This window comes from Lissotriton vulgaris, chromosome 11, assembly GCF_964263255.1.
Source record: "Lissotriton vulgaris chromosome 11, aLisVul1.2, whole genome shotgun sequence".
Classification (NCBI taxonomy): Eukaryota; Metazoa; Chordata; class Amphibia; order Caudata; family Salamandridae; genus Lissotriton; species Lissotriton vulgaris.
The window spans coordinates 8548659-8566650 of record NC_141699.1 but is presented as its reverse complement, the minus strand read 5'-3'; the positions used below and the strand labels follow the sequence as shown (position 1 = coordinate 8566650).

Sequence of the window (17992 nt, the reverse complement as noted above, 5' to 3'; positions counted from 1 at the left end):
ACGCAGAGCACTTCCCTGAGACTTCCCTCGTGAGCCTGCAGTGCTTGTAGAGGGAAGGGGAAATCCTGAATGCCAGATGCACACAGGGGAGCAGCAGCAAGAAAAAAAGGAAAACAATATATATATATATATATATATATATGACAACCGTGGTGCTCGAAATGCCGTAGCTTATAGACTCTCTTCAGTTAGTCAGTGGCAGATCAACATACATGGGATACACAAAAATGCATTTACAATCTCCCTAGTTATTGAATCTCGCTAAAAGAACAGTCTTCAAATGATGGTCACAAAATATATTAGCAGCTTCTACTTAGCGGGCCCCCACCCTAAATGATAATGATGGTACAGGGCCAGACATCACAGTTGTGCACAGCAGTTTCTACTTAGCGGGCCTTTTACCCTTAAGTGGTAATATTGGTATGAGGCCAGACAACACAGTGTTACACAGAAATTCGATCTTCACAGTTTATAATCAGTCAAGGAAAGATGAACGATCACAATGCACTTAAGTATCAATAATATAGTCTCGCTATAGTCAGCCTCTGTGCCAGCCAGTGACTCCCAACAAAAAGAGACCATGAAAACAGTAAGAATCACACAAGTTTGTTCTATGAACCTAAAAATACATTCACCATTAAACACTAGGCGCTAACATGCCGGTCTGTGTCTAAACAGGCATCTAATAAGAGGAAAGTAAAATGTAAACACTTCAACAATTCTTTTACAAAAATCACGCTCTATGTTCCCTATACATGTGGGGTGTACCAACAATAATTAATAAATCACGTTTATTTTGGCAAAAATATAATGCCTCCAATATGAGCATATAAACTTCTTAGTCCCGCACAGAACTCTTCCCTTGACATACAGCAGGGGATATCACCGCTAAATTAAGGAAAGATCAAAGGTCACGGTAGCTAATCGGACCTGCTGAAACTCCTTCTTTCTCATGGACTACTGACATGAGAGATTACCTCGTCTCTGTCACTCCTATCAAACAGAGGATCACTTGCACGAATATACTGAAAAAGATGCTAGACGCAACCCTTTCCTTCCTTGACACCCTGTTGTAGATGTATCAAAGGTCCTCCCCCTCTCTGGAGAGGCTCCACAATAAGCTGAGAGACCTGCCACGTGCGGTCCTCCTTCCCTGAAACTTCAGAGGGTCACTTAAAAAAGCCTAAAAGATATATTAAAGGTCCTCCCCCTCTCTAGAGAGGCACCGCTCTTTAAGAGTAAATATAGAATAAGCCTTTTCAATTCGACTGCTACAATCCTTCTTAGCAATCACAGAAGAAACAGTATAAACATGAAGCTACTTTTAGCAACAAAAAGCACATGTATCTCAGTAATTACCCAACTGTCAGGTTCAGTCTCCACATAGCACACAATCCCTTCCTTTGCGCGGAATCAAAAAACAAGGTTAACAGACAGGAAGCCTGGACCATTGGTAGATGTACCGCTGTATCACAACAAAGCCCACCATTCGGCCGCACCCAAGAGAGAGATAGCGCAGCGGCGGGCAGACACAATATTATGTATTATGCTTACCCTTCAGCGCTGCGCTCCCCACTCAATGGTCCAGCAGGACGGCTGCAGAGTCGTTTAGCAGTTTAGTACTTCCTCCTTAGGAACCAGCTGCATCCTGTCAGTTTAACTCCTTATTATCACGTCGAGGTCACCACTTGTTGGAGGGGATGATTTATTAGGGGCAGGAGGGGCCAGGGGGACTCAGTGCAGCAGCTTTCAGAAGCCGCGCTGGCGAGACCGTGAGTGAGAACTAAGGGGAATAGGGCGGCTTAATTTGCACCGGGGCAGTCCTGGACCTCTTGCTCTAAAACAGGAAAAAGTATACATATGAGCTTTGGAGACTGAAGCTTTGAGAGTTGTACAATTTATTTGAAGACACAGCTTCTAGAAATAAGCAATGATAGCATAAAAAGCCATATAGTACTTGGTCCTGTACCCAGCATTCTCTTGAAAGTCACATGGACCAGTATGAGATTACAAAGTACAGTTTACAGCAGCTATGAGAGAGAGAGACTATTCTTTAAGTACACTTCTGAGCTTTGAGGCAGCTTTCATAGAAAAGGTTAAGCACATATCATTAGGCACACTCACCACTGCATGTATGATGTCCTGAAAGTATAAGTTCAAAGACTTTAAATGCAGTGTGGATAAAACAAAGTCAGAGAAAACATAACATTTCAAATAATGGAATACAACTTTAAATGCAACAAGGAAAAAGCATTTCATTACAGCAGAATATACAATGGAGCAGAATCTAAGTACATGAAACCTAAGTACATGAAACAAGGGCTATCTCGAGTAACCCCTGGGAAAAACTCTTGTCCGCCACCCATGTGCTGACTGGGAGTAGTTCAACGATAATCAGGCGGACCACCCTTTTATACTTGTTCAGGGGTGAGGGGCCTATTGTCACGTTATATTACGTCACCTCGAACCACATATCCTTCTATCGCCTCTCACGCCCCTGCCTGGTGACTTTCCCATCATTAGTGTAGATGTGACTACCTTCTCGTAATTGTGTGGCAAGTACGCTAGCCTAGACTGAGTTCCTTCCATTCTGACTGGAAGTTTGTCATTAATCAGAAATGTGTTATTATTGCTTTTGAAGGGTTCTATTCATGTGTCAATCAGGCAGTCTGCGATAATATTACGCTACACTTATCCTCAGTTTATCGGATATCTTGCTTGACGTAGCTGTGGTGGGAACTTCCCTTATTCTATTCATGGCTTAGGTGGGGGACGTGGGGCATGTTGTAAGATTTATAGAGGAACTTGACTTCTACAGTATGTGCGAAATATACAATGAGGGGGGGCCTGGCAGGGGTGCTGAGCTTTGCAGACAAGAGCAGCTGGGTGAAGCTTGGGTCAGACCTGCTTTCTGCTTCTGCTTAAGCTAAGAGAAAATGGCAGTGCTCAGGGCAACGTAACTGAGGCCTGTAACCTCCAAACAGCAGGGCCCACACAGGGGTCATGTTGTGCAGGTGACAGGTGTGTCCTTGGATAGCTGTGCAGCTAAAAATTCTTACTCCAACACAAGATTACGAACCACAGTTCCCATAATGCACAGAGTCCCATTGGAGGGAGTGCAGTATTTAAATGGGTATGTCATATACACGCATCCTTTCCGTGGAAGCCTCTGAAGAGAAAGCTGAGGAGCTTTCGAAACTAGTCAGGCATACCTACACGGAGGCTGTGAATGACTGTAGCGGTATCCGTCCATACCATGAAAAGAGAGCTGCTGTTGGCCGAGTGAGACTCAACTGATGGACACATCTTGGAGAGAGATATATATATATATATATATATATATATATATATATATATATATAATATATATTTGCTCTGGGAGAGAGCAAATGAAAAATTGAGGACAGACTGTCTGAAGCCACAAACAAAAGAAAAAACAACGGAGGAACCAATTAGACTAATATTGGATTACAACAAAGAGTCTAGACCAGTAATCCAAATCCTAAAAAAGAATTGGAGAATTCTAAAACTTGATCCGACTATAAGTCAAAAAATGGGAGATCATCCAGCAGTGGCATACAGAAGAGCAAAAAACTTAAAAGATCAACTGATACATAGCCACTTTGTTAGCAAGAAGAAAAAAACAACATGGTTAAAAACCATTGGATTTACCAAATGCTATAACTGCAAAGTCTGCGAGGTAGCCACACCCACCAAACAAGTAACTATGGCAAACCAAAAGATCTGGAAAATAAAAGAATTGATCACCTGCAAAAGTCAGTACACTGTCTATATGATTGAATGTCCTTGTCAGCTACATTACATAGGAAGTACAATCTGTGAGCTGAAAAAGCGAATTTTGGAACATGTAAGGGCTCTGTAAATAAGGACAGAGGAAATGCAGTGGCCAAACACATGGAAACACACCGTGACGGGAATTGGCGGCTGCTAAAATTCCTGGGATTGGAAACGATGTCGCTGTCGGACAGAGGTGGACATCGTGAAAAACTACTACGCCAAAAGGAGTCGCGTCACGTTTTGAACTTTCGAACGATGACCCCTTTCGGACTGAATCAGTCGGAAGAACTTTACGTACATATATGAAAAAACTAAGACTACTTCTCGAGATAATCTCCACTATTTTTCTCGTCCCACAAGCCCACGTAACAGGTCAATTTAAAAGTAATTTGAACAATAAATCTGGGACCCTTTAAAATAAACATAGATACCCATAAGCAACCAGAAAATTACATAATCCCTCAGTAATGTCAGTCCACTGGAGGGCTTAAAATGTTTAAAGTGAAAAGACTCATGAGCAATGAACCTGCATTCGAAAGACTATTCCGTCTTTTTTAAATATGTTAAAAATCGTTTGTTGGTAAAAAATACACAACTAAATATACGTTGATAAGCATATAACCGAGAGCAGCAGGGCATGAGGGAACTTAAATGTAAGGAATGGGTTTAAATTTTGTTATTTTGCATTTATTTAAAACACAAACTACATATCCCAGAATCCAACTGTGAAAGAAAACAAATTGGTGTTATCACGTGACCAAGGGGGATGGGAACTCCCATTTTAAAACACAACCAGCAAACAGTGTTTGAAACAACCGTGATCAAGTTAGTGGGGAGTTTAAAACGCGTTGGTTTGTTGTGCTGTGAATAATGCTGCAATGGATTCAAGAATAAATTAAGATCTCCCCCCCCCCCCCATGGTGGATCTGTGGATGCGTGGAATTGGGGCGAGGGCTTGATTGGACGATCATAGTTGGCGGGAGGGGGTGTAGAAGGAAAGTCGCGTGTCCAGGCATTCGGGTCCTAGGTCGTAGAGGGCTTTGTGTGCGTGGGTGAGGAGACTAACGTTATTCTCTTGTTGACAGGGAGCCAGTGGAGGTCCCTCAGGTGGCCGGAAATGTGAGCTTGCCGAGGGATGTCCAAAATGAGTCTGGCTGAGGCGTTTTGGATGCGTTGGAGTTTTTTCTGTAGTTTGGTTGTGGTTCCGGCGTAAAGGGTGTTTCCGTAATCCAGTCGGCTTGTGACCAGTGCGTGGGTGACCGTCTTTCTTGTTTCGGTGGGGATCCAACTGAAGATTTTTTTGAGCATGCGTAGGATGTTGAAGCATGATGATGAGACGGCGTTGACTTGTCTGGTCAGCGAGAGGGAGGAGTCCAGGATGAAGCCCAGGTTACGTGCGTGGTCCGTAGGTCCGTAGGTATGGGTGCGGTTCCCAGGGCCGGTGGCCACCATGAGTCGTCCCAGGCAGGGGGGGGATGACCCTAAGATGAGGACTTCCGTTTTGTCCGAGTTAAGTTTAAGATGGCTGTTCTTCATCCACTCAGCTACTTCTTTCATTCCTTCGTGTAAATTGGTTTTGGCGTTTTGGCGGTGTTTGGGTCTTTAGTGAGGGAGAGGATTAGCTGGGTGTCGTCTGCGTAAGAGATGATGTTGAGAGCTCAGTGGAGACTCCCTTAGCACGACGTGCGGTAGAAAATCTGAGGGACTAGGGCTCCTTCCAGGAAGGTTCTAGAGGGGGGTGGTGATAGCTGATTGGCTCTTGGCTAAAGTTTGGTCCTTTTCACAAAAGGACATGGATATGTTACTAATGAGGCCTCTGGCCCATTACTATATATATATGTGTATATGTACATATGTGTATATATGTGTATATGTGTATGTATATATATATATATGTGTGTGTGTGTATATATGTGTGTGTATAGAATATATATTTTAATTATTTCCATCATGTTAAGTTATTTTTCATTGTAAAGTAACTTATTTTGTATATTTGCACATGTCTCTAGCGATACCATAGAGTGTTTTCTCTATTGCTATGATCACGTGACCTGTTTAAAAATTGGCGGGGAGGCGGGCTTCACTGCATTATAAAAACTAAAGAAAATCGTTGGGTCATTGCATGTGAGCAAGGGCTCTTTGAGCCCGAAACACGTCTTGCCCTCTTGCTACCAACCTTTCCTGCAATAAAGACCAACCTGTGAATTGTGAGCTGTGGTCCGTCTCCTGTTTTTGCTTCGCTAGTCCTGGGTTGCGCTGGGACTGGAAGTGGCGTTCTTTGGAGTCTGCGCACATTGAATCACGGAAATCAGCTTGTTTCCGTAACTGACCCCCTCTCCAGAAAGCAGGCGTCCACTGTCAAGCTATCTTTTGCCAAGTTTCCGGACGGAATTTCAAGTGGATGCCCCCTCCTGCGGCCAGAAGTTCAGCAAATTTGAATGTCAGCGTAGAGGACGATATTCGGCGGCCGAGTCGGAGGACTCAGCCAAAGCGTGTTGTCAGCAAAACGTGGTGAGTGATACTGCACGGCAGAGCGGAGGTGGAGAGATTACGTCCCCGGTGAGGTACTAGCACAAATAGCACGCCGATGCTAATATCTGAGGCGTAACTGCAGAAGAGAAAGTCAGGTTGGGGCAGAGGATTATGTCTGCGGAGGAGTTCCGTGTGAGGGAGGAGGAAGCGGAACAGCTGTTCAACCAGGTCATTACGCCAGGTAGCAGTGCCAATATAACAGCACTTAACATTGAGACTCAAGAAGATACAGACATCAAAGCACTGTATAAGGCGTTAGAAAAGCAAAAACGCCTAGAAGTCACGAAATGGTGGGAATATTACTCCCTTTCAAAATATGCAGATGTCAAACGTGTGCCAAGGGGTTTAAGAATAATGCTCGCCCAGAGCTTCGAAAACCCTAACCCCTTGATGTTAAAGGAATGGGGCCAAAGCAACCTGGCGGCCTCTATGAACCCAGTACACCTTCTGATCAAATATGCTGCCATCGACAGGGATGCAATATTGACCACAATTGACAAAATTCAAGAGCAAATTAATTCAATGGAACAAACTGAAGCCACAAAAAAGTTAAAAGAAGCAATGCATGATAGACTTAAGAAACACGCAGACAAAATTAAAGCAAGGAAAGTCAGCAAATTTGCACGAGATGCAGCGGACTACGCAAATGGCCAGATATTTACTTTTGCGCGTAAATATAATGTTACCAAACGCCAGCAGTTCAGGGGAAAGGGGAATGCAGTGCCAAATTTAATCTCTACAGCTAAATCAACTGAGGCACCAGGCACTGAGGCACAAGACCATGTTACTGTGAGTTCCAACTCTGATACAGCCTCAACCTCTAGTGGATCAATTGGCTCGAGTGAAGATTTAACTGCAGCTGGCCTTCCTATGCCCTTTTTTGATATTGATGAAGAGCTTGCTTTTTTAGTAGCCGAAAGACTGCGCACACTGAGACCGCGTCTACAAAAGGAAGCAACACCCGCAGAAATAAACAAGCATTTGCAATGCAATAGGTCTCGCATTAGGAAAGTTTGAGCAATTGGTATTGTAAGTGACAAATATTTTATTTATGTGTTGGTTTTGTAAATAGCGATAATAATAGCTTTGTCATTTACAATGCCAATAGTTTTAACTTTCGCAAACGTGACACCTATAGCATTTGTAATGCAATCTGTGTTGTAGGAAACGTGTAAGTCACAACTGAGACACTAGATGGCGGATATGTGCACAGTATGAAACTACAATTTTCGTTCATAGTATGTCTGACTTGACAGTGTAGCTGTCACTGACACTATTACAAATTATTTTAAATGTACAGAGAATGTGTTTCGGCTCCACCCAGAGAAGCATTACTCTGACCTTGTGCTTTTGGCTATAAGGTGTATTATTCAACCTTCAAAAAAGTGCCACCATTGGCATGCCATAGGGGCCACTTTGCATCTGAAAAGTACACTCCATTATCAAGCTGTTTTCCACGTTAATTTGTTTTCCACGTTAATTTCGCTTTCTCATCCCGTCATTCTATACAAAAAACATCTGTTTTGCTATGTTCTTCCTCCGCACTGGCAAAGCCAATAGGGCAGGCTCTGTTGTGATAGAGCATTTATGCAGGTGTTCTGGCACATTATTGCAAGAACTAATGGCTGTGCCAATACTTGTGGCAGTTTTGAGTAGAATTGTATGTGATAGTTGTATTTAATTGTTACTTCAGAGCGCCAGCGCCGGGTAATGGGAGAAATGCGCAGTACTTAAATAACAGCAATCCTGTTTGCATCACTGCTAAAGATAACCAATTTGTATGCGGAGGAATACTGGGCACATCTTTCCATTTCTGAAAACAATGTTCACATGTTTATTTTTTAAAACCTTAATACCCGATCTGGAAGTGAATATGCTACAGCATATATAAGAGAAGAGCAGCGTGCACAAAGGCATGTACAGTTCGTGAAAGTGAAACGGGCACGGCGGGACTCCATCAGCGCGGTACAGAAACCATCGACGAGAAGTTAAAGCTCGGCTGATGGCCAGGTTTGCAGCAGGGAGCTCATCAGCAAGGCCGAGACAAACTTAAAGTGCTTGAGCCCGAGATAAAGTAAACACATTAGTTAAACCGTGAATTTTTAACAATTACAACCGCATACCGCGAAGCCCCAACCAAAATGTTTTAAGAAAAGAGAGCAGAAAGATGAATTATTGTAACTCTGCTTGTCATCATGTGCAGGTGCAGAATGACACCAAAGAGAACAGATTAGTCTAGATATAAATCACTTACATGCACAAAGTCTTTTTTATAAATGCCCGGAGTATTTGCGCTCTCGCGCGCCCATTCTCGCTGTAGGAAGGTACATCCTGACTATGGTTGCCCCCAACTTTTTGCCCTGTGTTTTAGCTGGTTTTGGACATAGTCGACCTGGGGCCCTGCCAATCAGGACCCCAGGCCTACTGCTCTCTCTGTAAAATGGATTCCATGTACCCTAGGTGCATTTCCAATTGGTACTGGGCCACCTTATCAGACCCTGTAACTCAGGGCATGGGTGTACCCAGGGCTGCCAGGGGCTGAAGCATGTATTATGCCACCCCTGGCTGGCCTCCTAAATTTGACACAACTGGCTGCATGACAGCTGGGGCAAAGTCGTGTAATCACCCTTTGCTGTAGGTGTAGTATATCTATACCTAACCCTAAAATGGACACACTGATTCCTATCAGTCACTCCTATGGCAGGCCTTGACAATCCTGAAGTTTGAGTGCTTGGAATCGTGTGAGATGGTGCTCTGGCATGAAGTGAGCCTGTCTGCAGCTTGCGGAACCAAGTCCAAATAGCTGTTCCATGATATCGCATACCATATACTCTTAAGTGCATTATAATCCTCGCGGTTAAATGCTAACTTTGGTATTGCTTTATCAAAACATGTCGAGTAAGGTGTCATACGAATTGGAATACTAACCCCTCGCCAATTCTGGCGACGGGGTTAGCATTCCACCCTTCTAGAGGGACACGACATGTATGTAACCGTGAACCCCGGTTAAAGTTAACTGAAGCCTCAGCTCCACAAAATGGATGCTGCCACCACAGACACGAGTCTGACCTCCTGCTGCTGGGAGTCCTTCCAGCGAGGGAGGCTTGGACAAAGGGTTTCCTGTCCGGGGCGGTGCTAGCACCGTCCCAGACATGGTTTTGTGTATCCTGGGTAGGCAGGGCTTTTCAGGAAGGTGACTGCTGAGTGGCACCCCGGTGCTCACTACGCATAGGCCGGTCAGAACCAGTTCCAGGGGCACACCAGCCCCTGGCCTGGGGGAAGTCCGGCATGGCAGAGGGGTGTAACCACCCCCCTCCTAGTCCCACCCATAGGCAGGACCTAGTCACCGGGTCAGCCCCCTTTTTTAGTATAAAGATGAGAGCGGGCCCCCTGTTCAAATTAGATCATCTTTGGAATCAAGACACGACTTTCTTCGAAAGGACATCAAGATTTCTTCTTCAAGATTCTCCCTTGTGGCTAAGGAGTAGTCACCCTGCATCAAGCGGGCACCATCCTAAGAACACTGCGGTCTGCTGCAAGTCCTTCTTCACAAATCCGACGACCCAGCTCGACGAGACCCGGCTTCCCTGGCACCTCTGACCTCTACTCACCTCTACAGCAACGCTGAGAACCGGGAGTGCGACGAGACCTCGAGGGACCGACGATCGCCAAGACTGCACGACTTCTTTGTAACAAGCCCACCGAGTCTTCCACTGGTGAGTGCTTTGGGGTCCGAGAAGCCCCAACCCTGAGCAGCTCCAGCACCGAAGATCAGCCCTCCAGCATCTCCACGATCTGCGTGGGGCCCTTCTGCTTTTGTGTGCTCACCGCGCTGTGTGGCTACTAGCCGGCTGGCTTGTGGCCTTCTTCACGACGCCCGACTAAATCACTGCTGCTGGTCTGGTTGCTCCAGACTGGCCCTTGCTTCCTTCTTCAAGAGAGGCACCCCGGACCCTCCTGGTCCACTCCAGACGCCATTTTAGGTCCACCGCGTGGGCTTGAATTTGCCAAGGCTTTGTTGCCCAATCCTGGGTCCAGCGACGCCGACAGCTTCATCCATCGTAGGACAGATCGCTCCTCCATCCTGGTCGCCGACAACGCCTCCTGGTCCGTGAGATCTGCGGTCACAGCGTCACCCACTCACCTTGTCGAGGTGGCTACCATCCGGTGCCCTCCTGGTGCCCACTGACTACTGGCTAGTAGTCTCGAACTTGGTCCCCTCTGCTTTCAGGTGTCATCTTCCATCGATCCAGGCTTGGATCCACCGAACTTTCTTCACTGGTCGCCTGCCAGCAACTTCCTTCTTCCAGGCTCCTGGTCCGTCTACGAGGATTCCCGACGTCTTTTGAGTCCTATGCAGCTGCAGCCCCTGGGCTAGGTAACTTCGGCATTTCGGTGCCCCAGCATAGCCTCACTATCCAAGGGTCAGAATCCACTTTAGTTTTCCTCCTACCAGGTCGGGTTCGCCCGAGAACACTAACTTTGCAATTACTAGCTACCATAGACTTTGTCCCGCATCTCGCGTGAGAGTGCACACACTGCACCCGAGTCCCCTGGGTCTCCTAGAAGTAATCTAACGATTCTATAGTCAAGACCTAGCGATTCCAAAGCCTATTAGTACTGTACTTACCTGCTAGTAATTTCGCATTCCACTTTCTGAGTATATGGTTTTCCGTGCCCCTCGGGCATTTGTATATACTGTGCTAACTTAAGTATTTTTGTAAGAGTTTTGGTTTGTGCTTAGTACCCTGTCCTCATAAAGAGTACAGGGCTGTTGTGATTCTTAATAAATAACTGTTTATTTTCATAACACTTGTGTGGTGTCCTTTCACTTGGTATTCAAGGGGTATATGTGTGGTATAACAGCTGGCTTAACACGCCCTCTCGAGTCTTTAGCCTTAGACTGCTCGTATCCACGCTACTAGGATAGCTGGTCTATAAGGTTGACTTACAACCAATCATCAATAAGGGTTGCTGGACTGATACATAGTGTTCACTAGAATAGTGAGCACTGCATATCAGGCCACCTTCTCACATTTCGCCCCCTCTGAATTCAAAACCAAGCACTGAATAGAACATCCAAGCTCCTGCCTGCCGTAACGGGCACTCGAAGCGCCTCGAACAATGCCTGGCAACGCCGAGAAACAATCCCATTCGACAACTGCAACGCGTTACGAGGCAGGGCCAGCCAGTGTCTGAGCTCTGCAGCAATTGTAACAACAGAGGGTGTTTCTGACTGCACATTTCAAACACATATCGTCCAGACGTAGAGGCGAGTCCATATAAAACTAGCAACCGGAGGTTGGGCAGCGTGAAGCTGGTCGTGGGGCGGGACTTCCGCCTTCTACGTGAAGCCCGCATCCACGGAGTGTCAGAGAGCAGCATTGGTGACGCGGGCGGGGCTCCCATGCCTGAGGGAGAGCCCCGCGGTGGCTGCCGAAGTCAGGAGTGGTGGCGATGCGGTGAGTAGGGCTTAGTTGTAAGGGGGGGCGGGGGTGTGTGTCTGTGTGTGTGCGCAAGGGGTTGGGGGCTGCGGCGGGCGTATGCGTGCGTGTGTATGCGTGTCTGTGTGCGCGTGTCTGTATGTGTGTGTGTGCAGAGGCGGCAGCGTGTGTATGCGCACGCGCCTGTGTGTGTGCAGGGGGTGGGGGCTGGCTGTGTGTGTGTGTGCGCCGTGTTTGCATGCAAGCCAAGCGAAAGCAGGGGCTGTGTGTGCGTGTCTGCGCAAGCGCGTCTGAGAGGCACGCTCCCGCGGTGAAAACTGGAAAGGAAAAGTGCGTGGCACATTGCTGTCCACATTCCCAGATACGGGCAACATAAGGTCTCCAGCAGACTACGCTGCTCGACCTAAAAAAGACGCGAAAGGTGAAGAAAACCTAAACCAAGGGGGAAAGAGCAAAAAGACAAACAAATCATGGAAAAAGAAGAAGTAGAGATGGGGAGATCCATTGTGAATCTATCGGATGTAATCCTCACAAAAGCGGAACAGCAACTTTTGATGCTTGGTTTAAACTTCTGCCCTGAACAAAATTTCAAATATGCCTCCACTAGAGTCGATGTGTACCGATATATTAGTAAATTGAAGCTGAAAAAATTCTTTGCGCTGCAGAAATTAAAGTCTACTATGGGTCCTGAAAAATAATAGTAGTACCAACAATACAGATAATGAACCTCAATTATCAGTAAGTGATGTACCAGTGTTTCTTGATATGCATGACCTCAATCGTGCAACAAACTCTCAAACAACGGGTGGTGATGGTGATACAAGCACACAAAAAAGATAAGAAAAAAATCAACATGACTCAAAAAGGTCCCGGTATCACGCCATTCAAAGGAAAATCAGATTTCATACCTATCATGACTAAAGATGCGGTGACCTGTTTGAAAATTGGCGGGGAGGCGGGCTTCACTGCATTATAAAAACAAAAGAAAATCGTTTGGTCATTGCATGTGAACAAGCGCTCTTTGAGCCCGAAACGCATCTTGCCCTCTTGCTACCAACCTTTCCTGCAATAAAGACCAACCTGTGAATTGTGAGCTGTGGTCCGTCTCCTGTTTTGCTTCGCTAGTCCTGGGTTGCGCTGGGACTGGAAGTGGCGTTCTTTGGAGTCTGCGCACATATATATATATATATATATATATATATATATATATATATATATATATATATATATAGTCTATGTGACATTGCTTTATTTATGCACCGGGGACTCCCACCCCGACGACGGGGAATGATTCAGGCATGTGAATTTGTGAAAGATACCAATACTGGATAACTGCAGTTACAGGTAAGTAACGCATTTCTTTTCTATTTTGAAAATATTGTGGCACTTGGGGTTTTTATATAGTTATGGCAGTAGGACACAATGGATAAAATCTATTTTTTCTATGTTGATGACATGCACATATTTAAATTAATAAAAAACAAAGATGGAGTGGTTTTCCCTTCGTAAAAGGCTCCTGCCAAAACGCTGAGTGCGTTTTTGTAAAATAAATACTTTTAACCGCGTCCTGGAGAGCCTGCTCCGTTTTTTTTTTTTTTTTTTTTTTTGCTTTCTCGCCGAAGTTCGGAACATAGACACGACTTGTTTTCCCTATACAAACCAAGTTTAAACTACACAAACTTTTAAAATGTGTTATATTTATAACTTTCATTTACAATTTATCCACCACCTTCAAATTATTATAGGTGGAGGAACCTCGTTGCACTCTTTTAAGCTTGCTAACCAGACTACACTAACTGTAACTCACTCTGTGTTGTGACAATTAATGTCTTCCAGAGTGAAAAGGGGAACCTATCGTAATTTTGAGCAAAAAGTGTTCTCTGATGTTCATACTAATCAGATGGTTTTCCTGTCTACACATTTCCAAAAGTCTTTGTCTAAGTAGAGCATCTCTGCACATGCTGGATGTTGGGAGTAGGCCTGGGCAGTAAATTCTGTTCCGCTCGTTGAATGTGGGTAATTTTGCTGTCCGCGGACGACACGGAATTTTTTGCTTTCAAAATGTGTGTTAGCGAGATATTTCCCCCCGAGCACGCAAACCACGTTCGTGAACAGGAAAAAAGCATTGTGAACGGGCAGAACAAGCAATTCCGCGTGTTTGCGGAACTCTGCTTGCTCGCTGAGATTTTTTACTGTTTCGCTGAGCTTTGCGTAGCGCAACTACGCAAATTCTGCCACCCCTGGTCGGGAGGGTCCTGCATTTCTACCTATATAGAACCAAAGCCCTTAGAAAGACCACACCAGTCTTAGCACCGGTTTACCAAAAATAATATTTCTAGGTGGGTAATTGTATAGCTTAATACTCTCCGATGTGGTAGAAGAAAAACATATTCTGGTTGGGACAAGCTGCTTTTCCTAATCAATCGTATTGTAGAGTGACTACCTTGCGATCTATTCTTACATTCACTAAACTTTGCTGACTTGATTCTGACTTCAGAATAGACACTCAAGAGGATAAAGCTTCCTTACAGAACATAATTAATGGGTTAAAGCAAGACTTATTTTACCATCCTGCTGCTTCTCCCTAGGTTCCTTTAGAAAGATGGTCTTGCTAATCTTAGCAGTGTTGAACTATCATTGGAGATCCTAGGATTTACAAGGGAACATTACCTGATTGTAATCATGGATACTAGGACCCCAAAACTAACAACTATTGGTGTACTACTAAGACTGCCATTAATAGCAATACCACAGTAATACTTGCGACAGTGCAAGTGGTAGTAAAATATTCCAACTACGTTTAATAGTACTTGATGTTGCAGCTGTACAAGTAGCATTACAGACAGCAGCAGTAGTACTAGGGGTGGGTAGAATTTGCGTAGTGGTGCTACACAAAGCTCTGCGAAATGGTAAATCTCAGCAAGCACGCAAAAGTTCCGTAAACATGCGGAATTGCTTGTTCCGCCCGTTCGCGATGCTTTTTTTCCTGTTTGCGAACGCTGTTTGCGTGCTCGGGGAGAAATATCTTGTGAACACTCATTTTGAAAGCGCAAACAAGCAAAAAATTCCACGAAGCCGCGGATCACGGAATTGTTGGCTATTTCATGTTCTCCGCGGAATGCAAAATTATCCAAATTCCCCGAGCGGAACGGAATTTAACGCCCAGGCCTAAGTAGTAGTAATAGTAATTGTAATAGTGAGATAACGGCTGCAGTAGTAACACAATGAGGTTACAGCACCCACCACGAACAGTAGTTGCAGTAGCAAAAGGCCATTAAATAGTCATCAGTATTAGTAGCAGCAATTGAGTAAGCAACAACTGTGCTAGTAAGGAAAAGGTAACTAACAAAATGTTAACTACTTATAAACATAGCTTTCTATCATGTGATTCTACACTGAAGTCAAATACTGAAAAATCCTGTCAATGTGAAGGAATCCGGAGTATATACATTTTTGTGAAATAAATTGTCATAGAAATATACTTTCAAGACTTCTATCCTGCCTTTCATCTGGGTTTCTTCCCCATCTAAATATAGGCCAATTAAAACATCACCAGTGTGAAACGATGTGGTTAGAACACTTTCCATGTACTCTTTTAACAAAAGAAAAGCATGAGATGAAGCAGTTACCCAGGTAGCAATTGTATCTAGCCAACCAGGTCAGTGCTCCTTTAAGAAAGCCATTCACACCGCTATCTAATTAGGACCTACACCGACAGATACACATGGGTTTTAATGTTTTTATTATCTATGATCTGTATTTTTAGGATTTGATTTACAGGATCTAGTGCATCCAAATTTGTAGCAGTTAATGAGGACTACTATAGTAAGCAAAATTTGTGAATATTTTATAGGACACTTTTTGTAACAATTTTTGTTAATTGATACAATAAAATATATACATTCATTTATTCATTGACGGATGCTACAGTTGACTGATAAAAAACGCTGGATTCTGATCTTTTAAGTGATGCCTGGGAGGAGAGTGGGTTGGTGAGGTCTTCAATGAAGATTCCAATGAAGTAGAACCAAAGATGTACACATAGGGCTAATAGTGTTATTAATACCAAATTGGTGAGCAAGGGATGGTTTGTAGTGGTATTACTATTGGAGTAGCTGTAATTCTAAAGAACAGCTGGCAGCAGTAGCCAAGCTCGTTGTGGTGCAGGATGGTCCTCTAACAGTCGGTGGGGTTGGGCAGCACAGCTTTAAAGTATGTACATGTTTTGGTCGGAAGTAAAAGAAAATGTCTTTACCTTTTGTTGTTGTAATACATCTGCCCATTGCACATCCTTTTAATGTTGTTTCCAGTTTCATGTTTTACAGGCGGGTCACAAAATGGAGGACAGCCAAATCCTTAAAAAATTTTTTTTTTAAATAAAATCTATTGGGAAGAGATTTTGACACTGAAGTCCAGCACAAGTTTGTAATGACTATAAGGAATAAAATGTGTTTTTTACCTAAAAAAGGAAAAGTTATATAGTACACCAGGCCAACCACTCCATCATTGCATGTGGTCATCAATTACACCGAACCAGTCCTGTTTTCTCATCAACTCTCCTTCTTGCTGGTTCCTTTTCTGAATGACTAAATAGTGAACATTTATAGCTCGTTAATCTAATTGAAAGGGAACTTATGAGTGCTGCTGTTTGTAGACTTGTCTCCAGTCTTGTGATACCATGACGGAACGGCACTAGCAGCACCTTCTTCTCAGATAATCTAGGAAGGGCAGTATAAGACCACTGCAAGCCATCCTTTAGAATTCTTTGAGACAAATGGAAATACCTTGAATAAATGGGCCTTTAGCATATGGCTAAATATATTCACTTTTAGCTTTCTGTGTTTACTTCTTTGCAGATAAAATTGTTGATTAAGCAGGATGATGACCTTGAAATTCCTAACTACGATGACATCTTCAGAGACGATGAGGACGAGGATGGAGACGATTCTGGGAATGACAGTGATGGATCTGAGCCATCTGGGAAACGCCAGCGGTTTGACGAGGTGCGGTTTCTTAATGTCATCATGGAATGAATGTGGGTATCCTGATCAGTAGCCTAAAGTCTCAAGCAGTACTGTGACACCTAGTCTCCCTGGGACACTATCAGTTCACTTTAACTGAGTTATTTAATTTGCCTTAACAGGATTTGTGTTCACAGATATTACAAGGGAATGATATCACTTTGTTCCAATTGATAATTGCTCCTGCACATTAATTTTAGGAATCGTACTCCAAGGCCCCTGACTGGATTCAGACTGTTTTTCCAGAAATAACTTATCACCATTGCCAGGTGGGGGTGCACCACGTCTAGCACTCATAAGGTGGGTTCTGTAGGTGACATTAAAAGATCATATGAAGCACAGCAAGTAGACCGTTCCTCTTTTTCCACACCATAACCGAATACTTTGTCTAATAAGTTTTTTCTTTTTTGAAGTCTTCAGGCTTCAAGCTTTGCAATGTCGCATGCAGTGTCCGTCCCTAATGCCAACTTCCGCAAGTTCTCTCCTGTTCTAGTGCCTTCTTGCATGGCCTTTACCTGGGACCCATGTACACCGATTCCTAGATCTCCCATGGGGTTACATTTTACCAATTGAATAGAGCAACAACACAAACCTCAAAAGGACTAGTGATCTTTCAACTTTTTGGGAGAAGAAACACAGGTAGTTCAAGGAGTGGTTGGACTTATATTGAGTTGGTCCCTGTGCTTTTGACAATCTCACTTGTGAGATTTGCCCCTGCTGCTGCCGCCTCGGAGGCAGATTGATGCTTTTCAGAAGGCCCGTTTGCCACCTTTGCACAGAACCCCTTTTGTTCATTCCCTCCTTTCACCAGTAATCTTATTTTGCCTTTATCTTCAGGTGAGTCATGTGCAGTGCGTGTGGCCTAGCTCCCAACTCCCTCGGAATCACCCTTAACTACAGGGGAGGCTTTACTGCCTTGTGAAACTCTTGTGTTGATGCCAGCTCGATCAACTTGACTGCAGTTATCTGTTCATGGGACTGCCAAAATCTGATCTGTTTTCAAAGACTGATTTTATTCTTCAAACTTTGCAGGAATTTTTCTCTGAATGCATTAAAGAATAAATGAAAACTCAAATCTATAATGTGCATTAAGTGGAGGTGTTTCCTAGTTTTTCTTCAGCCTTTTTTGCTTTAGATTCTGATGCCCTAACTTTTTAAGATTTACCTCTTGGCGATGAGAGTGATGAAAGTGAGATG

At 44.2% G+C, this 17992-nt stretch overlaps 1 protein-coding gene across 1 annotated transcript in view; it reads left to right on the top strand.

Moving 5' to 3' along the window:
• CDC45 (cell division cycle 45) overlaps nucleotides 1–17992 on the top strand; it is a 428728-nt gene that overhangs the window by 72700 nt on the left and 338036 nt on the right. The window contains exon 5 of the mRNA XM_086942644.1: nucleotides 16631–16777. Coding sequence (XP_086798770.1) covers nucleotides 16631–16777 — 147 coding nt within the window. The remainder of the gene's footprint in view (nucleotides 1–16630; nucleotides 16778–17992) is intronic.